The 26627-nt window shown below is 43.9% G+C and overlaps 1 protein-coding gene across 1 annotated transcript in view; it reads right to left on the reverse strand.

The window, feature by feature from the left end:
• The window catches only part of LOC127431107 (A disintegrin and metalloproteinase with thrombospondin motifs 2-like), a 148688-nt gene that overhangs the window by 50276 nt on the left and 71785 nt on the right, over positions 1-26627 (reverse strand). The window contains exon 4 of the mRNA XM_051681367.1: positions 3173-3375. Coding sequence (XP_051537327.1) covers positions 3173-3375 — 203 coding nt within the window. The remainder of the gene's footprint in view (positions 1-3172; positions 3376-26627) is intronic.

Here is a 26627-nt window from a genome sequence, read left to right on the forward strand (position 1 = left end):
GTTGTATGGAAAACAGCAGTGAGAAGATTTTTTAAAATTCAAATTTTTTGTTCTAAAGGTAAAGAATCAGTATATGGGTTTGGAATGACCTGAGGGCAAGTAAATAATAACAGAATTTAAATTTTGAGGTGAACTATTCATTTTAAAAGAGGAAAATTAACTGAAATGGGAAAACAGTTTTTAGAAAAACAAGGAAAAAAGTTAAAGGAAAGTTTTGGGGTTGTGCAGGTTCATTGCCAAGTCAGGTCTTGTCCAGGACCTCAACTACATCAATCTTTCAAGTAGGAAACCTTGTCAGGGATGTGGGTGGAATTTTTTGACTCGTGCAGTTTTCAGGGAGAACTTCATCTGAAGGTTCCGGATCAAGCACTCAAATCCTGTAAGCTTCAAACTCTGAAGTCTACAGTTATGCTATACTTTGTCTGGACCAAGTGTATTATTTCCAAAAATTACAATGTTACCAGGTTCAACCGTACATTAATTTGCAGCAAACAATGGCATCCCAGTGAATATTTGTTTCTGATATAATCATGGTCAGATATTACCATGGAGCAACATAAAAAGTGACATTGTGGCAGACAAAGTCAATAGATTACTTATAATAGAAGTTACTTTAATACCAGGTGTAAAGAGGGCCTATTTGCAAGCCACAAAACCACATGTTGCCCTAGCGAGCTTTCCCAGCAATTACTGAACTTTAAGTTACTTTGTATAAAAATCGTTTGCCAAATGACAGTTGTTAGTTAAATGAATAGTTAGCTGAATGACAAGCTTCAGCTAAATGGCAAGTAATATAGCCTTAATTAACCCTCTGGGGTCGACTGCTGGATTTTTTCCGCATAACAGCGGAAACAACTTAAAATACTCCATCATTTTTGGGCATACAGATATGTGTAAGATATCATTAGAAACTATAAAGGGTCTACTTTTATTTGTGTACACTCACAATAACAACAAAACCTTGTGCTTTTGTAAAGTAAAGAAAATAAACAGGGTGCGCTTTCAGCCGTCTCTGTCTCCGCGAGCATCTTTCTGAAACACGTCACAAAAATGAACTGAAACACCCTGCGAATACTTATCAGACAAACATGAAACATATGTCTAAAGAAAGCTTAAAATGTCTACTTTTAAATAAAACAATTCAAATTAAAAGAAATATTCTCCTGCAATATAATCTGTATGAAACAAAGCAAAGTACAGTTTCTCCTGGCTCAGCTCATTATCGCTAATGTGATCCCACCCACCAACAGAGCGCACTATTCATACGGTAATGTGCTGAGGCGGACTATGCAAATGTGCAAATGGTAAATGCTCCCACAACAATGCCTTAAAAAACATCAAGTTTCATCATCAGATTAATTCGCTTTCCTGCGCGTTTGGAAGATGGCACGCTACACAGGTGAGGAAGCTCTACAGATGGTCCTGGATAGTGACGAAGAGTTCACATTTTCCTCAGGAGAAGAGCGGGACTCCGACGATGAATGTTTACATTTTGAAGAGCGACTTGATCCAGCCGAGGATACAATTCCGGATGAGTAAGTCATTTAGTTTTACTTACATTAGATGACATGCTATTTTATATAAACATGTACATACTTTATTAGCTGGACTATTTCCAGACTTGCCAGCCAAATAATAGGCAAGTTTTAGTCACATTTAAATGTTGTTTCAGCTAAAGCAGGTATTTAAATTGTATGCTGTATGATATAAATATGATATGTAATATGATATAAAAATAATATGAATGTTTAGATTATATTTTAACTAGTGTTTATGCTGCCTCATTATCATCAACGAAGCTTGTGCTTGCAAATATCTGTTCGGGTGTAAATGTGTAAAATGTGCTGTAAATATGCCCATATTAGAAAATCAGCATATTAGAATGATTTCTAAAGGATCATGTGACACTGAAAACTGCAGTAATGATGCTGAAAATTCAGCTATGATCACAGGAATAAATTGCATTTGACAATATATTCAAATAGAAAACAGTTATTTTAAATTGTACAAATATTTCACAGTATCACAGTTTTTGCTGTATTTTGGATCAAATAAACGCAGCCTTGGTGAGCAGAAGAGACTTCTTTTAAAACATTAAAAAATCTTACAGATCTATAAACTTTTAAACAGTAGTGTAGGTCTAAAGTTTTTAAGTAAAGTCTTTATGTAAAGAAAATGTATAGTCAGATTACTTTTTTAACTTAAACTTGATTTTGTGAATAAGCTACAAACAATACATTCATTCATTAAGTCTCCTCACATTCATTCTCTCTCAGGGGAGAGGTCTTTGTCTCCTCAGGTGTGAATCACATCAATATTCATGATCATCCACGCCTCCTCGCATATGGCCTTTCTAACACTAAAAGTGTCTTACAAAAGTTAAATGACTATATTGTTTTGTATGAATGAGTGATCAGGATGGTTTCACATCATTTTTGTAGCAAAAACTCTAGGCTACAAGATCCAGTTCTCAAAAGTCTTGTGAACAAATGTTTAGTATGTGTTATATGGCCTTATTTCAGTGACTTACAATTTTTGTTTTTTCAAAAACACGCATAAACGTTATTTTCTCAAAAATACAAACATGTACATACATGTTGTTCACATATTATTGTAGCCAAGTTTGTGCTGAATACAGTGTCATCAGACTTTAGCCATTAATATGTTTTTAAGCAATTGAAAAAAGCACAAATGTCAAGGCATGTCAAAACTTCTCCAGGGCCCAAAACACCCTCAGACCCCAGAGGGTTAAGATCTGATCATTAGTTGTCAGCCAAGCACATTTCTTTTTGCACCTATGTACACCTTCTTTTAAAGATGCACAAAGTTTTAAGCCACTGATTTAGCACAATGGATCATTTACAGGCAAATAAGCAGTCCTTCACTGTTGTCTGGGATGCATCAAGACAGACTAGCAATTTCACTAAACGTGATGTGGTCACATACGTTTCACATACTACCTCTAAATGTGGTTTGAGTGATCTGATCACAAAAAGTTTTGGACCCCATTTACAACTCTATCTAGATCAGATTACCTGAGATGAATCTTACAGTAATACCAAGTGTCCTTTAATGCTAAGTCCCATAGGGGTGAACATAGTCATGCACTTACTATACACCATTTGTAAAGAAGTGAACACTGTGAATAGATAATAGTTTGAGGGAAACTTACAATGTTCATAAGAGTCAGCAGATACTTCTGGATATGTTCTCTGCCATGGAACATCACCACAGAGCAGTCCACCCCCAGCAGAACCTCGATGTTAAAGATCTCATCTTCATACGTCTCTCGCCGTGCTCGTGTGTTTAAATTTACTCTCTTCTTAACACTATGAGGTAAGAAATCCATGCCGGCCAGACCACCCAGAGGAGAACCTGCAAGCAGGACAGAAATCCTTACAATTCAAGAGAATCATTCAAATGTGACATTATGACTGCTGCCAAAGGGCCATTGTATATTGTTCAGAATGTAGATTAAAGGGATAGTGCACCCAAAAAGGAAAATATTTACTACATAATAAAAAGTGAAAGAGGACTAGTGCTGTCACACTCCAAAATGACAAAAAAGCACCATGAAAGTTCTATAAAAGTAGTCCATATGACTCATGCACCATATTCCAAGACTTCTAAAATTATTATAGCTTTGTGTGAGGAACACTTCAAAAATTAAGTAGTTATTCACTCACAATCTTCTCATCCAGTCAGCTGCTAACTGCTGTGACCAGATCATTGAGTTATTGAGCTGAACTTGAGAGCCAGTTAGTCCAATTTGTGAATTAATCAAGGTTCAGTTTTGGGAACTGCATTAACTGATTCTTAAAAAGATCTGACTCAAAATCATGATTTGCTCATGAATCAGATATTGCTACTTCTATCAAGAACTCTCATGAATGTGCCAAGGACAGTGAATAGTGATTTTCAGTGAATAACAGCTTACATTTAATATGTTCCTCACTGAAAGTTACTGCACGGCTTCAGACTTGGAAGATAGCACACAAGTTGTATAGACTACATGTATGATACTTTTATAGTGAATCTGGAGCTTGACAGCCAAAGTCCCTGTTGACTCTGATTATATGGAAAGAGTGGCCAGGATATGCTTTAAATATTCACATTTTGCATTCCACAGAAGAAAGAAAGTCCTATGGAGGGTGAGTGAACAATGACAGAATTGTTATTGTTGGGTAAACTAATCCATATTATGAATATGGAAATGTACAGTGAAAAAAAAAAAATGTGAAAACATTTACATGTCCTTGTCATCTCCCAAACATGTGCAGTACCCTCTCTCTGTTTTTGTACTTCTCTCTTTCTCTCTCTCCTCTTCCTCGCTCTCCCTCTTGTCACCTAATACACAGCACAAACACTCTCTCCACTCAAAAAGCTTTCATGTTCAGATGCAGTACCACAGAGGCATGTCTCTCAGACTCTGCCTGTGCCAAAACTGCTCGAGCGAGGGACAGAGTAAGGGGAGAGAAAAGTAAAACGGATTATGGTCAGAAAAAACATGACTTTGCCTTTGACTCCCCTTACAAAAAATAAAATAAAAATAAATTACTGTGGTGGCAGCATGATGCAGTGGTTATGATACCATAGCACTTTGATAAAAAGAATGGTAAAACATGATAACCATATTCATTTACTATGGTATTTACATGGTATGCCAAGGTATTTTAAAGAATACCATGATGTTAACATGGTACATGTCTAAAAAAACATGGTAGCAACATGGTAGTGCCTGCTGTGTATTGAGTTGCAATTGCTGATTTTATGTGTTTCTTTTTGCGTTTTAGGAACAGATGCAACATGTTCTTAATGCAAGAACATGTGATTATGCTTAAAATGATAGGATAGTATTATGCTAAAAGGTCAACTCTATGCATACTGTACATTTACATATCTTCATAATATACTAATGTATATGTAATGGTGTACCATCATATACATATTATGATATACAGTATATCACCCCTATATATATATATATATATATATATATATATATATATATATATACACTATATTGCCAAAAGTATTCGCTCACCCATCCAAATAATTGAATTCAGGTGTTCCAATCACTTCCATGGCCACAGGTGTATAAAATGAAGCACCTAGGCATGCAGACTGCTTCTACAAACATTTGTGAAAGAATGGGCCACTCTCAGGAGCTCAGTGAATTCCAGCATGGAACTGTGGTAGGATGCCACCTGTGCAACAAGTCCAGTCGTGAAATTTCCTCGCTACTAAATATTCCACAGTCAACTGTCAGTGGTATTGTAACAAAGTGGAAGCGATTGGGAATGACAGCAACTCAGCCACGAAGTGGTAGGGCACGTAAAATGACAGAGCGGGGTCAGCGGATGCTGAGGCGCATAGTGCGCAGAGGTCGCCAACTTTCTGCAGAGTCAATCGCTACAGACCTCCAAAGTTTATGTGGCCTTCAGATTAGCTCAAGAACAGTGCGTAGAGAGCTTCAGGAATGGGTTTCCATGGCCGAGCAGCTGCATCCAAGCCATACATCACCAAGTGCAATGCAAAGCGTCGGATGCAGTGGTGTAAAGCGCGCTGCCACTGGACTCTAGAGCAGTGGAGACGCGTTCTCTGGAGTGACGACTCATGCTTCTCCATCTGGTAATCTGATGGACGAGTCTGGGTTTGGCGGTTGCCAGGAGTACGGTACTTGTCTGACTGCATTGTGCCAACTGTGAAGTTTGGTGGAGGGGGGATTATGGTGTGGGGTTGTTTTTCAGGAGCTGGGCTTGGCCCCTTAGTTCCAGTGAAAGGAACTCTAAATGCTTCAGCATACCAAGAGATTTTGGACAATTCCATGCTCCCAAATTTGTGGGAACAGTTTGGGGATGGCCCCTTCCTGTTCCAACATGACTGCGCACCAGTGCACAAAGCAAGGTCCATAAAGACATGGATGAGCGAGTTTGGTGTGGAAGAACTTGACTGGCCTGCACAGAGTCCTGACCTCAACCCGATAGAGCACCTTTGGGATGAATTAGAGCGAGGACTGCGAGCCAGGCCTTCTCGTCCAACATCAGTGTCTGACCCCATAAATGCGCTTCTGGAAGAATGGTCAAAAATTCCCATAAACACACTCCTAAACCTTGTGGAAAGCCTTCCCAGAAGAGTTGAAGCTGTTATAGCTGCAAAGGGTGGGCCGACGTCATATTAAACCCTATGGATTAAGAATGGGATGTCACTTAAGTTCATATGCGTCTAAAGGCAGGTGAGTGAATACTTTTGGCAATATAGTGTATATATATATATATATATATATATATATATATATATATATATATATATATATCTCATCCCATTAGGGTGATATTTATCATAATATATGTAAAAGATGTACACATATTATGAAGATATGTAAATGCACTGCATGCATGTACTCTGTAGTGCCTAGCTGGACCAACATTTCTACGTGAAAATATGAATTGAATAGAAACACATAATGAAATTATTTCTCGGGATAAGCATTCTGGATTTCTTTTTAGATCAACACACACAGAATTGTTAATGTGCATGCCAATAAGACACTGTACACTCTCTCTGTACACTGTAAAACTCTCTCTCTTTCTGTACAGTCTAATTTAAACAAATGTTCCACATCAATTCCTTTGTTTAAGAGTTTATTCCCCTTTCTTTTAGGGTAATATATGTAAATATAGTCTATTACGGTTCAGAATGGAGGGATCTTGGCTAATGTTTCTACTTTAGGGAGAGGCAAGCAGTGTAAATCCTCTGATTAATGACAAAGAGAGGCCCACAGAGCTTTCATATAATTTCTTAGCAAACCTATTTCTACTATAGCTGCCTTAAAATAGATTTAATAAACTTCTGGCTTGTGTTTAAGCAATCTAGTTTAAATCAGGTGAACTTGTAATGAAACTCTTGGTCTGACTACAAATTATATGTATAGGGGAGACCAGGCTTAGTTGTCACATGTTTTATGCAGTGAATATTTCTAAGTTTATATTTTGAAACAGACTTGTAGACACATTTAGTCTTTGCTAGAAAGAAGCTTTTGCATATTTCCACTGTTATCACCCAGGAAAAAAATGTTTTCAATAAAAGAAGAAGTTCATTTAACACAGGTTGCCATTTTGTGAAAACAATTAATAGGCGGGGCATGTTGTTGCAATGGAGCATACTACTGAACAGCGTAATTCAGGATTCACAGCGAAATGTAAACATTAAAACAATTATAAAACACAAACAATTCATGAAACAGTAAATACGTAAAAGGTAACATACAGAAATATCAAACCATTATTGCAATTGCAATTTTGTAATTAGTAAATTGTATAAATTTACAATACTTACAACACGTGTAAAATGTATTTGAAAATCTGCCCTACCATGACACTTTCAGGTAAAATACCCTTATTTTGAAAACACTGTTCCAACTTTCGGTTAAAATCTATACCTTTATTATACAGCTGATGCTTCCTTTAATGTATGCCAGTGTGGTTTTATCACTCCAAAAAATCTCCCCAACCCATTGCGATAGCTGACCAGGCCTGAAACTGCAATTCAGTTCGCCAGGCACCCACCTGGGTTCAGCAGCGTCCATTTTACCTCACTATCGTAAGTTGTACTCAATCCTTCCATGTTCATATTACTAAAAAAAATAAATAAATAATGTAACCAAGGGAACTTACATTAATTGAGTTAATTCAGCTAAAAAAGTGGCTTGTCAGCTTTACTTAATCCATGTGTGTTTGAGGCAACATTAACCTTTTTTGTTCAGTTAACTGAAACTGGGCAGAGGATTTCTAGTTCCCAGCATGCTTTGCATGGAACTTGACAGGGAGAGTAAATGTTAAAATGAAGTGTTAAGTGTGTCTGTGCAATTGCAGAATTATTAGTTTTTAATGTTTTATTATGTTGAGATTTAGAAGAATTTCTGTTATGTTGTAGTTTTGGGGGTTGCCATCATGAAGTGGGGAGCTACAGTAGAGCCTAGATTGAGGACCAATACATTTTCAGTATTCAACATTTTGCTTTATCCATTGAGTGGTTGCTATGCTAACCACAGCATACTGATCAAGTTGCACTCAGTAGTGCTTCCCACCAGCATGTGTTTAGCTTGCAAAAATATTCTGTCACTAGCTAGCACATTACTAAAAGAGTGTAATTTAAGTTATTTTGGCATGTTACATTTTGTCGGGGTTACTTCATTCAGTTAGGTTTCCTCTACTTGAAGTAAAGTATTTAAGTTGAAATTACATGGTTATTTTAAATTAAGAAAACTCAAACAAGTGGAACCACTGTCCATGATTTAATAAAGTTCAACCAGTGTTAGAAAAGACTATTAGAAAAATATGATGATTCTAGAATTTTTTAGTTTGGAAGATAGGTTTCACAAAAAAGGTGTTTGAAACCCACATACAAAATCGCTGCTAGAGAAAACACACATTGGACTTTTCACTCAAAACCTTATAGTTACCAGGATTTAGCCCTTGTGACAACTTTTCCACGTAAAAACTACCCCCGGTCTCCCTTATTTATTAATCATATCTGCTGTCAAACAAATGTAAAGCAAGAACTAGGAGAGTTTGCTGCCAAACCGTTAAAAAACATATTATTTGTTAGAGAAAATGCTGCGAATGTAGCCAAGAAAAGCACACAAATGGCAGCCATTCATGTGTATGAAAAACCTATAACAGCATAAATTTAAATCTACATGTACAACCATCTGACCAGGTTTATTAGCTTGTTAAACATGACCAATTGAAACAAAATGGGTCAGGCTTTGCTTGTGCAACAGACATCTCATGAGGTGTTTTTAAAAAACTGTAAAATTAGATTAAATTAAACAGCTTAACCAGAGATATTCCTTGTTTCTCTAAAGAGTTCTGTAGAGTTCTCTGTATAAAGTCAAATTATACATTAGAAAACAAGAACATGTTAGGGTGACCTGAGTTCCCTATCTGTCTAGTGGTCACCCTTGGGAGCCCCAAACACCTCTGATCTTTGAGAAAAGGCCAATGGGAATTGGCGAGTGGAATTTGCGTGCCACTCTCCCGGACATATGGGTATAAAAGGAGCTGGCTCGCAACCACTCATTCAGATTTTTTCTTCGGAGCCGAGCGGTTGTGTTCAGTGAGCTGAATCCTCTGCCGTTCCATTCACCTCTAAAAAACTGTTGGATTTACGGCGCATTACAGTGGCTTCTCCCCCTCGTGCTCCAGTGGAGTTCAGAGAATGCCCCTGGGCGCTTCAACAGTCTAAAAGAATATATATTCTTGTGATTCCCCAGGTGGATAAGGTGGTTGCGGTGCACTTGTGCCCGTAAAACACCGCCACCTGGCGGAACCAACTGAGACACCCGTCCAGCGCCTGTAGGTTTACATCGTCCCTTTCGACTAAGGCCTATGGTGCCACTGGACAGGCCGCCTACTCCCTGCACGCCATGGCTCTCCTGCAGGTGCACCAAGCCAAGGCGCTAAGAGAACTGCTGCGCTCGGTCACGGCGTGGACTCTTGGGCAGGCGATGTCCACCTTGGTGGTCCAGGAGTGCCACCTATGGCTCAACTTGGTCGAGATGAGGGAGGCTGACAAGGTACAATTCCTTGACGCCCCCGTCTCCAAGGTTGGCCTATTCAGCGACACTGTCGAGGACTCTGCCCAGCAGTTCGGCGGTTAAGAAGCAGACAGAGGCTATTCAGCATATCCTGCCCCGGTGCGGATCAAGATCCTGCACCCCATCTTCTCGTCGCCAGACGGACCCCGTCTCACGGCCTGCCACCAAGAACCCGAGGAAGGCTTCTAGCCGCCCCTGAGACGGGCGACCCAGGCACGTGGAGACCTGCTGTAGGCCTAGAGATGGTAAGCAGACCACTCAATCCCCCAGTGGAGGGCCGGCAGGAGAATCCTTTGCCTTTTCTTTGATTCGCCACATGACTGAAAGGCTGGGGTACCCACACATTCAGAAAAGGAGTGGTTTCCTCATTTCTTGGGTCACACACCCGGTGTTTACGGCCGTCGTTATTGTGATCGCCGGACACCGCACATTTATGGCAGGCACGATGCTGTGGAGGTGGGTCCCCCGCCCCTGTGTGCCCAGCTGCGGCACAACACACCTGCCCGGGCGGTTGTGATGGATTACGAGGACGGTTCCCTCCTCCCCAGTCGCTGACCGGTCCTATGGTGGGTACCCGGAGCCAGGTAAGTGCTTCGATGTCCCCAGACTCAGCACGGCCACGAGTTCGGGGTCCGAGCCCCCTCAATATGGTGCCTCCAGATCCGCCCTGCCGCGAGGCCCCACCCGCCGGTACATCCGATGTGACTGTCTCTTTGGTCCCCCTCGCCCGGGGCTTGGGGGCATGGCTTGCGCTCCCCAACCTGTCGCGATGGCTGACCGGGCCTGAAACTGCGATTCAGTTCGCCAGGCACCCGCCTGGGTTCAGCGGCGTCCGTTTTACCTCAAGTGCAGGGCGAGAATGTCGCTGCCCTCCCTGCGGAGTTCGTGTCCCTTCTGCGAAAGGACGTGGTAGAGCCTGTCCCTCCAGCCAAGATGAAGAAGGGGTTCTACAGCGCCTACTGCATCGTACCAAGGAAAGGCGGTGGGTTGCAGCCAATCCCGGACCTGCAAGTTCTGAACCGGGCCTTGCACAGACTCCCGTTCAAGATGCTGACGCAGAAACACATTTTAGCGAGCGTCCAGCATCAGGACTGGATCGCGGCAGTAGACCTGAAGGACGCGTACTTCAACGTCTCAGTTTCTTCTTGGCACAGGCCCTTTCTTCGGTTCGCCTTTGAAGGCCGGGCGCACCAGTACAAGGTCCTCCCCTTCGGGCGGTCCCTGTCGCCTTGCATCTTCAAAGAAGTCGCAGAGGCAGCCCTTGCCCCGCTAAAGGAAGTGGGCGTCCACATCCTCAACTGTCTCGATGACTGGCTGGCTCTAGCTCACTCTCGAGGCTTGTTGTGTGCACACAGGGACCTGGTGCTCAGGCACCTCAGCCGGTTGGGGCTTCGGGTCAACTGGGGAAAGAGCATCTCTTTTCTCGGGTTGGAGTTAGACTCAGTCTCTATGATGGCGCACCTCATGAGCAAGCGCACACAGTCAGTGCTGAACTGCCTGAAGTTGTTCAGGTGGAGCACGGCGGTCCCACTGAAGCATTTTTAGAGGCTCCTGGGGCATATGGCGTTCTCTACACGCCACTCGGGTCGATGCATATGAGATCACTTCAGGAATGGCGTTAGACTCAAGTCGCGAGGTGGGCATGGCGCCGCGGCACACATCGTGTGGTCATCACGCCGATCTGCAGCTACCTGTTTAGCCCTTGGACGGGCCTTGCATTCCTGTGGGCAGAAGTCCTCTTAGTGAAAGTACCCCAGGCACGTCATGGTTACGACAGATGCCTCCGAGCGTGGCTGGGGCACCGTGTGCAACGGGCACGCAGCCGCGGGCTCCGGGACAGGGCCGCGACTGCGTTGGCATGTCAACTGCCTCGAGTTGCTCGCAATGCTGCTCGACCTGCGGAGGCTTCGGCCGTTCATCCAGGGCAAGCAAGTGTTGGTCCGGATGGACAACACATTGATGGTACCGTACAGTAGCCGCCAAGGCAGCTTGCGCTCACGTCACATGTCGCAACTCACCCGCCGCCTCCTCCTCTGGAGTCAGCAGTGACTCATGTCGTTGTGAGCCACTCACATCCCACGCGACAGGTCACGCTCAGGGGAGAGTGGAGACTCCACCCCCAGGTGGTCCAGCTGGAGTCGATTCGGTCAAGCGCAGGTAAGCCTGTTCGCTTCCCGGGAGTCTGGCACACAGCAGGCCCCGGGGGCCACGATAGTATGCTTTCTCCCCAGTTAGCCTATTTGCACAGACCCTGTGCAAGGTCAGGAAGAACGAGGAGCAGATCATCCTAGTGGCACCCTACTGGCCCACCCAGACTTGGGTCTCGGACCTCACACTCCTCGTGACAGCCCCTCCCTGGCGAATTCCCCTGAGGAGGGTTCTCAGGGGAATTCTGGCACCCGCGACTAGACCTCTGGAATGTTCATGTCTGGCCCTTGGACGGGACGTGGAAGACCTAAGTGGCCACGATTGGTGGTAGACACGATCACTCAGGCTAGGGATCCCTCTACGAGGCACCTGTATGCCTTGCAGTGGTGTCTGTTCACTAAGTGGTGTTCTTCCCGACGCGAAGACCCCCAGAGATGCGCAGTTGGGTCGGTGCTTTCCTTCCTGCAGGAGAGGCTGGTGGGGCGGCTGTCCCCCCCACCTTGAGGGTGTATGTGGCTGCTATGGTGGCACACCACAATGCAGTTGATGGTAAGTATTTAGGGAAGCACGACCTGATCATCAGGTTCCTTAGAGGTGTGAGGAGGTTGAATCCTCATGGAATCTCTCTGTGGTCCTGCGGGGAGCCCCGTTTGAGCCCTGGAGTCAGTTGAGCTAAAGGCAGTCTCTTGAAGACTGCCCTCCTGACTGAGCTCACGTCCATCAAGAGGGAAGGGGACCTGCAGGAGTTCTCTGTCAGTGACACGTGCCTGGAGTTCAGTCTGGAATACTCTCACGTGGTCCTGAGGCCCTGACCGAGCTATATGCCCAAGGTTCCCACGACCCCGTTTAGGGATCAGGTGGTGAACCTGCAAGCGAAGCTGCCCCAGGAGGAGGCAGACCCAGCCTTTTCGTTGTTGTGTCCGGTGAGTGCTTTGCGCATCTACTTGGATTGCACACAGAGCTTTAGAGGCTCTGAGCAGCTCTTTGTCTGCTTCGGAGGACAGTGGAATGGGAGCACTGCCTCCAAACAGAGGATCGCCTACTGGGTCGTTGACGCCATAGCTTTGGCATACCATGCCCAGGACATGCCGCCCCCCTTGGGGCTTCGGGCACACTCCATCAGGAGTGTGGCGGCCTCCTGGGCCCCGACCAATGGCACTTCTTTGGCAGACATCGGTAGAGCATCGGGCTGGGCAACATACAATACTCCGGGTTGAGCCGTTTCGTCCTGTGTATTGTCAGGTACGAACAGGTAAGTTGGCGGGACAACTGGCCGGGTGTACCGCTTGCATATAGCACCTTTCCCCTCCTGGAGGGGGAGACGTGTGCTTGTTACCCCCCAGCCATGTTCACAAGGTCATGGACCCTGGATGTCTTACTCATTTAACATACTGCTTTTTACATACTTGTGACAGAACGGCCTGCCCCTTCCTCTCATCATTATCGCCCCGCCTCTTAGGGCCATCCCACAGTCAGGCTAACAATGGGAGTGGGCAGGAGAGAGGAGAGGTGCAACTTAATGAGCCTCGTTTGGGCAGCAGATGATGAGGCACACCTGATGTGAGTGGGCCTCATCACCCCTGCCATTAAAAGGCAGAGCACACCTCTCCTTGGGCAGGTGGCTTCTACCTCCTTGTGTGCACACACTGGCATCCTCGCAGGTCCAAGAACGGGGAGGGTTTGGTGCGAGTTAGATACATTGCTGGACCCACACCCCTGGTGTCAATTAAATGCAGAGCCTGGGATTGGAGCATGCATCATGGCCGAATGTCCAGAATTCTAGGTTACCCTTCCCCTTACACAGCATGGCCCCAGGGAAGAAAAGCCGCTACAAAGAAGCCGCCGCCCCTCACGCCTGGATCCCGGAGGGGAGCGCGTCAAACTTACCCACCACCCATCCTTCACATAAACCCAGAGCACTGCGAGGATGCCAGATTCCCCTTTGTTTTGGACACTTTCCCCTTTTATTCCTGTGTTTATTATTTTAAATAAATGCCTCTCCGAGGCCTGATGCCACACCCATGGTGTCTGTCTTTTGCTCACCCCACCACAATACTATATAGTGGGAAAGTACTGTATGTATATTCAGACATCAGGATTGTGTTTACCTAACAATATTTCCTAGGAATTACCTATATACTGTATAATAAGTAATCTTAGCTAAGAATATGAATGAGGATAATTTATTCCAATAAATGCTAGTGCAATTGTAAACATAGTTGCAACACAGTGATATACACATTGAGAACTGTCAAATTGGTATTAAGGTACAGTATACCTATGAATTGACAATAAAATATAAAAAAAACAGTCAAGTCAGCATCACTTCACTATACTCTCATTGCCACAGTCAAGTGAGTATCACAATGTCAGCTGATGCCCATTTGAATACCACAGTCATCATGTTTCAAGGGTAACAGCCTTAAATGTGCCATTGAGTTCTTTTGCTGTTGACTAAAAATAGAAAGCTACAAACAAGCAATTCCTGTGTTTTTGGTTGCCAAGTTGAGAGACATCCCTGCTTCTAGTTATACCCTGACCTATGTCACTGCTGCTTAAATTGTAGCTGGGTTTTCCAATGTCAGTCACCAAGGAATGGTGCTGATATACAGAATATTGATGAAGGCTGGGCAGTCAGTAACTGTTGCCAATTATCATAATTCCTCGAATCAATGAGAGCCAGGGTTGTCAGTTCTGACATATCAGGCTCAAAAGGGTTATTTATATTCAGAAAATGGGTGCATCATGAATAACTGCAAGGATAAAATGAAAACCAAATCTTACCGAAGCTTTCGAGTAGAACCTTTGCTTTGAAAATGAAATCAAAGTCATTTGAATCTGCTAACAACTGGAGAAATCCTTTTAAATATGGCAGTGGAAGTTTGACTACACTTAAGAAGAGTCTATCGACTTGTTTTTCATATAAATATACCACAGAAATTCTTGTGTTCCCTTTTCAAATTCTTGATTGTAAAGTTAATCTCGAACCAAATTAGAAATTATTATTGCAAAACACACTGTGAGGAAAAACACATTTCCGTGGCGAAACAAATGTATAGTTTGGCATTTTCTCAGTGCTTGCAAATGTAACTGTTATGGCAATGCCTGGAAAAATATGCACTGAGACATCTTAAAAATAAAGATGTGACAAATGAGGAAAAATAATGGAAAGCTACACAAAGTAAATGAAACCACTCTGACTCTACTGTGAGATGCAAAACATACAGACGCTGTAAGGAAAGATCCTTACAATCCAAACTGTACTTACTTCTACAAAGATGGGCACATGGATAAAATAAACCCATGATTATGGATGTTGCATGAATGCTGGTTGTCTATGAATGTTACATCTTGTTTCTTTCATATACTACAACTGCACTGATTGAAAAACTATGTTGCTTGCATAAATGTCCCAGCATAAATGATGGTCTACCTGCTTAGACAAGCAGAAGTATCCTTTATGTGTGACAACATGACACTCAAAACGATGAATGTGTGATGCAGTACAAAGGGTTAGTTGTAGTTCACATGATTTCCATTTCACTTGTTTTACACATGTTGGCAGGAGGAGGAAAATTCCTCTGTCCAAAACTGCCTATCTTTGTGTCATTTTCTTTATATACAGAAGTAACTTCTAATGACCAAATATATTTGCAAATCTTCAAAAGTAAAAACAAGGCGAATAGGTAAAACTGCTTTCACAAAACATGTTATGAGCAAACCGTTATGAGCAAAGTGTTTGCATAAAAGCCAAAACTCTTGCAAACTGCCCTGACACTAATCAAATGTCGTCCAAAGGTTAACAGAAAGAGTAAACGAGTGTGACATGACAAACAAGCACCATAAATCTGGCACTAGTAGTGGGCGATATGACTAAAATCTTATATAACGGTACCAAAAATTTTTTATCACAAAAACGATATATAACACAATATAGTTCAATTTTTTAAAAAAAATCTATAAAAATTGGTTTATATATTAAACAACCATATTGTAATGCCTTTTTTTGAAAAATTCAGTCATTGAATTAAATACTTTATAAATGAAAACTACTTCCTCTCATATAATTTTCTCTTTAATTGGAACCTGAAATGAAAACATACAGTAAAAAAAAAAAAAAAAAAAAAAAAAATTGGTGGTATTCAAAAAGTGGTAATCAACCATACCACAATGCTAAATTTCATATTTCAGTCTGATGTTGTTGACTAGTATTATTATTATAAAACACTTCATTAGGCTCTTAATGGTTTAAGTAATCTCTGTAGACAATATTTGAATTTCTGAAAGCAAAGCCGGTTTGTTTTCTAATATCTATCATCATTCGCACTGAATTTTATTGAAGGTGATGAGGTGTAGTTTAAAAATCCGCATGACAGATGACACATAATTGTTGCCACATGACAAATTGTTTTAGCTGTTTTCCTCATCAGTGTTTATTAGAATGTCAGGCTCTCTCGCCGTTTGAGAGTTTGACTTTCTCTATAGCGCTTTAAGGTAAAAAACTAAAAACTCAGTAGAAATCAAACGGGTCACTCAAGTTTTGAAGTTTGTGCCATGATAGTGAGAAACTGGGTTGAGTAGCGCAAGTGTCTGTGGAGCCCAATCTGGAAAGCCTGCTGGACTTCCGCGCACTTTAATGCTTCAGAGATAGCACACACGAAAATCATGTGAAACACAGCTGCGTGCGTCTGATGAGAAGCATATTCAGAATGCGAGATTAATGTCACTGAATTTGCTTCGGCGTCCCGGAATTATGCTTAGGCGACCGCCGAAAAATTGCCAGTACCTGGAAAAACCCTGTTTCTTCAATTCTCTCTGTCTCATGTGAAGCCGCTCCGCCTTCCTCCTCCATTTCTCAAGACAGAATGTGTACTGCGCACTTGTTACGTGAATAGAATGAGGTGCATATTTCTTGCCACATGGTGGCGGTTTTGCGTAACCGCAATACAGACGATAATTCAAAATGTGTAACGGATGCCAAATTATCATGTCTACCGGTATCTTGCCCTCCCCTATCTGGCACAAATCCACATTTTGCATACGCTTTCATCTAAAGTGACTCATGGGCCGTTCAGATTGAAGGTGTTTTTGCAACTGTATGCACGTTTTTTAAATTGGTGTGTGTAAATAGGCACAAGATGAACTACTCTGACGATGTGCAGCGCTGCTTTTTCAGCATCTTGCGTAGGAGCATCATGTTTTTAAAATGCTGTCAAGTTAAAAGAACTTCAACCAATGTCCCTTTCAAGGCAAGTCAGTCCACTCGGCGGCCATCTTTGGAACGTTTCCATGCAGCTATTTTCTATTGATACAAGTGGCATAAAAGTAAAGCTCTTATCAACTTGAATCGGGAAAGACCGAAATCTCCAAAACAGCTGGTCAAGATTACGACCAAAGAACATATTTCAAATCAGCAGTAAAATCTGACACCAATAGTTTTATAACTTATGCTTTCTTAGCTCAGATCTTGCTAAAATATGTTATTTTTCGAGCTGGTCCAGCTAATGCGCATGCAAGTTCTCAAGTTGACTGACAGGCGATGTCTGTATCTACCTGTAAGTTGGGACTTCCCTTTCTACACCACCATATTGGGTGTTCCAATTTCTCCCATTCATTTTAACACAAGTGCTCCATCTTGGGCTAAATATTCTCTGCTTCAGCCTTTAAAAAATGCATCTCAAGATACATGTATGCTGTTCCATTTATTGCACTGCATCTAGCTTTATTTAATGCAAACACTTGTTCGATCTGAACATCCCCTTACAGTGATTTCAAATACATTTACCAACATTCATTCCCTAGGAATCAAAACCATGACCTGGTAGATGCTAGCGCCATGCTCGGCCAGCTGAGCTACTGGACCACAGCAGTAATTGTGCAAGTCCAAGCACACAAGTAAAAGTAGATACTCATTCCTCTGGTCACAGTGAAGCATGAAAAAATGAATCTGAAGCCTATCCACTGAAGATGTCAGCCCGCAATCCTCTTGACCTCATTTTCACATCTCTCAGATGCCCTTAATTGCTGTCTTAACAGCACCGCCACACCACACACAGTTACTCTGCCCATCAATTTCAAACAAAGAGTCAGGCAAACCCTGCAATCTCTCAGTTACTTTTATTCACCTAAGCACAAGAGTTATTACAGCCTTGTTATGTTAGCTCATCTTCCAGGCTGGAATTTGAGCTCTTGCTCTAAGGCATGGAAAGATCACTCTTGATTATCACTCCAGACGAAAGACAGTCATCTCCTACTTACTTGTCTAATGTTAACACAGTCATTGTTTGGGACTGACAACTGTATTAACTAACAGAATTGATTCTTGAATTGTCCTGTTCATACAATAGCTTACTGGAACAGCTTTCAGGAGTCACTTTGGTTAAATAAGGCAGTTGCTACTCTGATTCAAAACTGAATTGAGTGAGAACAGATTCGTATTTCAATCTAAAACAAGACAAATGTAATCTGCTGCTAAAGGTAATCTGCTGCTAATGTAAAAGTAGCTCTGTTGTAAAGGTGGCCCAGCATGAATGGAGATATCTGCCACACTGGAGGAAGCTTGAACGCTCCTCCTCAATGCAAGGCTAGGCCAACAGCTGTTAGTCAATGGAATAACTGGAATGTTGTTGTTTAAGGAATGGGAACATTTTTTAGTGAAAAACATATGTAGTCTACACATATTCTACAATCATACATATACACACACATAGCCACATGAATAAACTTACAGTATATGATCTCTGAAAGCTAGCTGGAGGCATTATGGCACATTTGGGATGCTGCGGTGTGATGTGTGGGCTGAAATATCAGGGTGAGTGAGGTGTAGAGAAAGTACTGCTCTTCTCAAAGGCAGTGGAAAAAATGTCTTTTCCACCTTTACATGGAAGGTCATCTCCACTTATACTAACGATTATGACACATTTCACTTTCAGTTTTGTTGAAAGGTGCACTCAGTCATTTTTTCCTCTCAAAAAGTTTTAGCCCTAACGAAAAGAAAAATACCTTTTAAAATCATATCCACTCACATGAGAGGTAGACTCCAGTCAATAGGCTAATAAAAGCTGTTTTATTTTTGCAGGTTTAAATAGCTGGGCTACCTCATGGAGGCCACCATGCTGGGATGACACTTGGTAACCTCTCTGACTGTGAACAGTGCATTTCTACAATGGCATCAAACTACTGTTTTTGCATGATATTGCACCCACGTCACTAGTATCACTCTAAAGCCCAAAGTATACTTCGGTTTTTATGTGAAAGCTTAGCATCTGCGTACAGTCCAACGCTCAGCCTTTCAAATTATACTTCATTTGATTGTGAGCACAAACACAGGTGGTTAGTGCATGTGTGTAACGTGTCCTGTTCAACCTGCTCAAGCGGGATTCAAACCAACGTCAGCCGACATGGGAGGTGGGCGTGCTAACGAGGAGGCTAAAGGCCACAGCTCCTAGCATCAGTCGCTAGCAGGGTTGGGCTGTAACATAATACATGTAACGGCGTTACGTACTCAGAATACAAAAATGAAGTAACTGTATTCAGCCCCCATTACATTTTCAAGCACCTGTATTCAGAATACATTTACTTTATAAAATTTTGTTAGAATACTTTTAGAATACTTCTAAAATATGACCACAAAATAATGCAGAAACAAAAAAATTCTTGTCAATCCTGTGAGAAACGTTTTTTTTTTTTCTGAAGCGTGTTTCTGAACAGCAGCGTGCTGCAAACGCGTCTTCTTGCTCTCTCTTCCTCAAATCAGCAGCAGCGTGTGCCTCTGCAGTGTTGCCAGTGTTTCAAGCCAAATAGGGTCTCATTTGAAAACACAATCACCGGTTAAAATCACAGAATAGCGGGTCGTGTTTTTGGGATAATTTAAAAATGGACCGCGGTCACCAAAAGGTTTGATGTCAGGCACTAAAGAATGAAAATACAACATCTTATTAATATACAATGACTGCCAGATTGAATATCTGGCCACCGCATGGCACACCGTTGTCTTAACAATCAGCACGCTCTCAGCTGTGCTACAGTATCAACCCAACAAACACAGAATGTTGTCTCAACGTTGACAACCTTCTACCAACGTTGCTACAACGTGGCCAAAAGGCTGGCAATTTTATACTGTGTGACGAAGGTTGTCACCACGCTGTCACAACGTTGTTGTTTTACTATCGTTCCGAGTCACTGATTAAAGTCGTGCTTACGTTGTATTGACTACAACTGTACAACATACTGTAAACGTCACTGTCCTGAAGCGTTAATTTCCATGTAAATTTGAACTGACAGTTGGGCCGTCTGAAGCAGATCTGCTGTGATTCATCAAGGATATGCAAGTATTGCTTTTCATTTCTGCATCAGTGAAATAAAATGAGTAAATATTGAATCAAAACCTATAATTTGGGAGTTAAAATGTGTATAATGTACCAACGTAATGTTTGAATTTTTCATTGTTCAAATAAACATACCCAGCAATTCAATTTTGGCATTATGTTTTATGTGAATTTGTGAGATGTTACATGCCCCTGTTATTAATATTTGTGTATCTTAAAGTGGATATTCAGCATTTTCTGTGTCAGTTTGTAATGATTTCTTTTGTTACATTTTCAGTGGGATGTCGCAATGAGCCACTTATATGGAAACGCAATTAAGCCAAAAACACCAGTTGTTGTTGTAGCAAGAAGTTTTATGTATGTTTGAATGAATCTTCAAATAATCAAATAATCACCATCAAATAATGTGTGGAACAGAAACATACTAATTAACCTAAATCATTAGAAAGCTGGGACTTTTATTTATACTTAGTATTATATAGTATTTATAACTCAAAATGTGTTTCATGGTCAAAGTGACTCACAATGATGGAGCAGGTCTCCTATGTTATCCACCAAACAATGATGTTAAAAAATGTTTAAGCCAAAATTGTTAATTTGCTGGGTCTCAGTAGGTCATGGTAAAATCTTTGCTAGTGCTGGAATAAAGCAATTAATCAATGTTATTGCTTGTTGTTGTTGTTGTTGTTTTTAACTCAGCAGCCCAACATTCTCAAGTTGAGGCAAGCTGGTTAAAGAAGTCTTTTCTTAAAAACTCATTTTAAAGCTAATTATACAATATTAATGTATTATGTTCAAGAATAGAAAGACAATTTCGATGGATTAAAAAAAAATGCTGGATTTTGTGGTAAGCGTACGTAATAATGTAGAAAAGCATACACACAATTCACAATGTATGAAAAATGGTTGCAGACCAGTTATTTACTAATACTATATTTTTGATCCAAAGATGCCTGTGGACTACAGATCAGTTATACACACGGACATACATTCGGTCATACCACAACATTTGAAAGGTAATGCTTTCCTTTTTTCTTTTCTTTTCTTTTCTTTTCTTACTTTCTTTTTCGGAATGCAGACATGACATGAAAGCTATCTACTAGCCACCTAACAGCTGAATGGGACAGCCATCACAATTAAAGCAAACATTCAAAACTGTCAATGTATTATAAACACAAATGTCCTGGTTACTTACGTAACCTCCATTCCCTGATGGAGGGAATGAGACGTTGTGTCGATGTAGTGACACTAGGGGTCACTCTTGGGAGCCCGAGACACCTCTGGTCTTTGATAAAAGGCCAATGAAAATTGGCAAGTGGTATTTGCATGCCACTCCCCCGGACATACGGGTATAAAAGGAGCTGGTATGCAACCACACATTCAGGTTTTATGCTGAGGAGCCGAGACAAGGTCCAGCCATTTCAGCGGGTAGTTCAGCGTTGTGGCAGGAGGGACACAACATCTCATTCCTTCCATCAGGGAACGGAGGTTACACAAGTAGCCAGGACGTTCCCTATCTGTCACTCACTCGACGTTGTGTCGATGTAGTGACACTAGGGGTCCCTATACAAAACGCCGCAACTGGCTGAACTAAGTTATGTGAACTGGCAGTGTGTGACGGGCAGACAACTGTGTGCCTCGTAGCCAGCGCACCAGGCCGACACGTAACCTCCCCCAACATAGTTATGAGTGTCGAACGGCCCTTTGGGGACAAGTTTCCCCTTCTTTTTTTCCACTCCCTAAAAAACAAGGGGGATTATCCGACTGGGCTGCCAGGTCTTGTCGGGGGGTGTCCCTCCCAAGGGGAGGACACCGCGGAGACCACACCTCGCCCAAAGAGGGGGGGGGATATTTAAGTGGAAAATACGTCACATGGTCTTGCCGACCATGTGGACAGTCTCATGGTAGATCCTACCCAACGGGGGAGGAGTCACTACAAAAATGGAGACGGCCGGAACCTCCGCAGGGCGAGCAGAATTGTCAACAACTCGAGGCAGTTGATGTGCCAACGCAGCTGCAGGCCCATCCATAAGCCTGCGGCTGCGTGCCCATTGCAAACAGCGCCCCAGCCTGTTTTGGAGAAACGAGAGATCGGTCCAAGGGCTGAAGAGATGGTGACAGACCGGCGTGATGGCCACACGATGTGTCCCGCGGTGCCGTGCCCATCTCAGGACTCGAGTCTGAAGCCAGTGCTGAAGCGGTCTCATATGCATCAGCCCGAGCGGGGTGGCCACCGCTGAGGATGCCATATGCCCCAGAAGCCTCTGAAAGAGTTTCAGTGGAACCACTGTTTTCTGTTTGAACACCTTCAAACAGTTCAGCACCGACTGTGTGCGCTCGTTCGTGAGGCGCGCTGTCAATGAGACTGAGTCCAACTCCAAACAGAGAAAAGAGATGCTCTGAACCGGGAGGAGCTTGCTTTTTTCCTAGTTGACCTGAAGCCCTAGTCGGCTGAGGTGTGAGAGCACCAGGTCCCTGTGTGCGCACAACATGTCTCGAGAATGAGCTAGGATTAGCTAGTCGTCAAGATAGTTGAGAACGCGAATGCCCACCTCCCTTAACGGGGCAAGGGCAGCCTCTACGACCTTCGTAAAGACGTGAGGAGACAGGGACAGGCTGAAAGGGAGGACTTTGTACTGATACACCTGACTCTCGGACGCAAACCGCAGGAAGTGTCTGTGTCGAGGAAGGATCGAGACGCGGAAGTACGCATCCTTCAGGTCTACCGCCGCGAACCAATCTTGATGCCAGACGCTCGCCAGAATGCGTTTTTGCGTCAGCATCTTGAACGGGAGTCTGTGTAAAGCCTAGTTCAGAACTCACAGGTCCAAGATTGGCCGCAACTCACCGCCTTTTCTCGGTACGACGAAGTAGGGGTTGAAAAGCCCCTTCTTCATCTCGGCTGGAGGGACAGGTTCTATTGCACCCTACCGTAGGAGGGTAGAGATCTCCGTGCAAGGTAGCAGCGTTTTCGTCCTTCACCAAGGTGAAGTGGACCCCGCTGAACCTGGGCAGACGCCCGGCGAAGTGAATCGCGCAGCCGAGTCGGACGGTCCGGACCAGTAAGTGCAAGGCATGCGTCCAAGTTCCGTGCAAGGGGAGACCAAAGGGACAACGTCATCGGACGTACCGGCAGGTGGGGCCTCGCAGCGGGGCAGAGCTCGAGGTGCCACATCACGTCGTGGCCATGCTGAGTCTAAGGACATCGAAGCACTTACCTGGCTCCTTGTGACCACCCCCGGTACAGCCTGGGACGGGGGAGGAAGAGGCCTGTCCTCGTGACACGTGGAGACTATCACATCGGGGGCAGATTTGTGCCACAGCTGGGCGCTCAGGGGCGTGAGACCGCCGCTGGAGCACCAAACCTGCCAAATAGTGTGGTGGACGGTGGTCATGATGATGGCCGTGCACACCGGATACGTGACCCAGGGAACAAGGATACTGCTCTTACTGAGCTCTTGAGTACTGCAGCCACTTGGGCATGCAGCGCAATTAAATGCAAAAGGTAACAAAAAGATGGAGATCTGCTTACCAGCTCCAGAGCAGCGGGTTTTGTTGTCCCTGGGTCGCCCGTCTCAAGGGTGCTTTGAAGCCTTTCACGGGTTCTGGGCGGCCGTGAGATGGGTGGCGACTGCTTCCTGTGGTGGGCTCCATGCCGGGGCCGGGCCGAAGGGGCGGGCTGCGGTGGAGCCGGTGCAGTCACCGCAGGGGGATGCCCTTGGCGACGAGTAGACGGGGTGCGGGATCTTGAGCTGAGCCGGGGCAGGATATGCCGGCTAGCATCCATCTACTGCTCTACCATCGAAAACTGCTGGGCAAAGTCCTCGACGGTGTTGCCGAATAGGCCCGCCTGGGAAATGGGGGCAGCAAGGAATTGTGTCTTGTCGGCCTCACCCATCTCGACCAGGTTGAGCCAAAGGTGGCGCTCCTGGACCACTAGTGTGGCCATCGTCCGCCCGAGAGACCGCGCCATGACCTCCGTTGCTCGGAGAGCGAGGTCGGTCACCGAGCGCAGTTCCTGCATCAATCCCGGGGCGGAACTACCCTCGTGCAGTTCCTTTAGCGCCTTGGCGGACTTGCAGGAGAGCCATGGCATGCAGGGCAGAGGCGGCTTGTCCAGCGGCACCGTAGGCCTTGGCCATCAGAGATGACATAAACCAACAGGCCTTGGACGGGGGCTTTGGGCACCCACGCCAGGTGGCGGCGCTCTGCGGGCATAGGTGCACCGCGAGCACCTTTATCCACCAGGGGATTGCCGAATAGCCCTTGGCCGCCCCACCATCGAGGGTAGTTAGGGCGGGGAAGCTGAAAAGATCGGGACCGGGCAGTAAAAAGTGCCTCCCGCGACTTTGTCAGCTCTTCATGCACTTCCAGGAAGAAAGGAACGGGGGCGGGGCGTGGCTTTGAGTGGCGCCGCGAGCCCAGGAACCAATCACAGAGCCGTGAGGGTTCAGGGAAGAGCAGTGAGTTCCACTCTAGCCAACGCTCGTGGCTGCCCGGGAAAGCATGTCATCATCTCCGCGTCAGCCTGTGACTGGGCAATCGACCCCGAAGGGAGGAGCCCAGCTGAGGCTTCTGACTGGACGAGCCTGCTCTCCAATGCTGCGCTCGAGAGCTCATTACTTCCGCGGGCTCCGAATAAGAGGTCGAACTCGCCGTGAGATGAGCCGGCGGACTCATCCGGAAGCCCGATCGGGGCAGACGAGCGTGCTGGGGAATGGGAGGTCCGCGGGGGGATACCCGGCGGAGGCGGTCCCATTGGGGTCCCCAAATCGCCTCCAGTGCTAGCCGCGCTGGCCTCATACCCGTGCGTAAAAGGACCGAGGCGGGGAGTCTCTGGGGTGGCTTGCTTTCTTACGAAGGCGAGCCGCGACTGCAATGTTGCCATGGACATATTCTCGCAATGATAACATGACCATCCACAAACGCTGTCTCCGCGTGAGCAGTGCCCAGACACGCAAGACAGTGATCGTGACCGTCAGAAAGCGAGAGATAATGAGCGCAACCAGGAATAACACACAATCGGAAAAGCATCTTTAAAAAGACGCGTCTTTAAAAAGACGTTCCGTGTGTGCCGCTCTTTTAGAGAAATATACTCTTTTAGAGAAATATACTCTTTTATTTCTGCCGAAGCGCCCAGGGGCATTCTCTACAGTGTACCAGTGCAGAGGGGGGAGAAGCCGCTGAAATGCGCCATCAGATCCAGCAGAGGTGAATGAACAGTAGTATTCAGCTCAGTGAGCATGACCGTTCGGCTCCGAAGAGAAAATCTGAATGAGTGGTTGCATACCAGCTCCTTTTATACCCGTATGTCCGGGGGAGTGGCATGCAAATACCACTCGCCAATTTTCATTGGCCTTTTATCAAAGATCATAGGTGTCTCGGGCTACCAAGAGTGACCCCTAATGTCACTACAATGACACAACTTCGAGTGAGTGACAGATAGGGAACTGAGTTTAAATGTATTTGCCTAAGATGTATGTAAACTTCTGACTTCAACTGTGTGTATATATATATGACCTCAATAAAAGATGGTCATTTGTTGCCACCTACTAGCATATAGATGTAATCAACAGAAATATTCACTAAATGTATCAGTGACCAGTCACTGGAATGAACCAAAATCCCCAAAAGATTTATGCAGAGCTCTCAAACTGATTTGGAATGGCATGAGCACAAACAAGTGAAGCATCGAGGACTGGAACTAACTGATGTGTAATGTAATTTTAAACAGATCAACTATACATTAATCAGTGTGAGTGCTCTTGTATTGTTTAATGTACTGTACAGCTGGTATAGATATAACACTAAGTTTGACATTTTTAATTTTATAGTGACCAGCTATTCCACATGTACAGGATGCTTCATTGGACCTCTTCTCATCATAAATAAATGTAGTCAGAGACGTGGCCAGCACATACTCCACTCTTCTCACTATCATTTTCTATCACTTCTGCACTCTCCTGTCACATCAAAGGCCTAAAATGCTTTTATTTTTATTCTATTTTTTAATTATCTCTGTCTTGTTGTATTGTTTGTGCACTGGAAGCTTCTGTCACCAAGACAAATTGTGTAATTTGACATATGTGTAAGCATACTTGGCAATAAAGCTCATTCTGATTCTGAAATAAAATAAAAAGATGTTTAAATGTCTCAAGTTTTAGGTGCAACTAGGGTAGTTTCAGCATTATACTAATGTTATGTATTTCTTTTCCAGAAACCTCTAAAAATTGGCCCCATTCTCTTCCACTGTAACCTTGATTTTAGCATTTTTTAAAGAAATTATTTTGTGTGATAATCAACATTGTTACAAATTGGTGCTAGAGGTGCCCTCTAACATGTGACTTTGCCATAGTCAAAAACCTCAAAGGATTTTAATTGTTCTCCTTGTAGAGAAAGAAGAGTAGTCATAACTGATAGCTAACCCATGACATCTGCACATAAGTTCTGTAAAACCAATGATGGGAACTTGATTAATTTTATGGCTAACTAATTGTTGTTTGTATGAAGGTGGAAACAGACCATATTTGTCAAGTGCTAAAATGTTTGAA

The sequence above is a fragment of the Myxocyprinus asiaticus genome, chromosome 40, assembly GCF_019703515.2.
Source record: "Myxocyprinus asiaticus isolate MX2 ecotype Aquarium Trade chromosome 40, UBuf_Myxa_2, whole genome shotgun sequence".
Lineage (NCBI taxonomy): Eukaryota > Metazoa > Chordata > Actinopteri > Cypriniformes > Catostomidae > Myxocyprinus > Myxocyprinus asiaticus.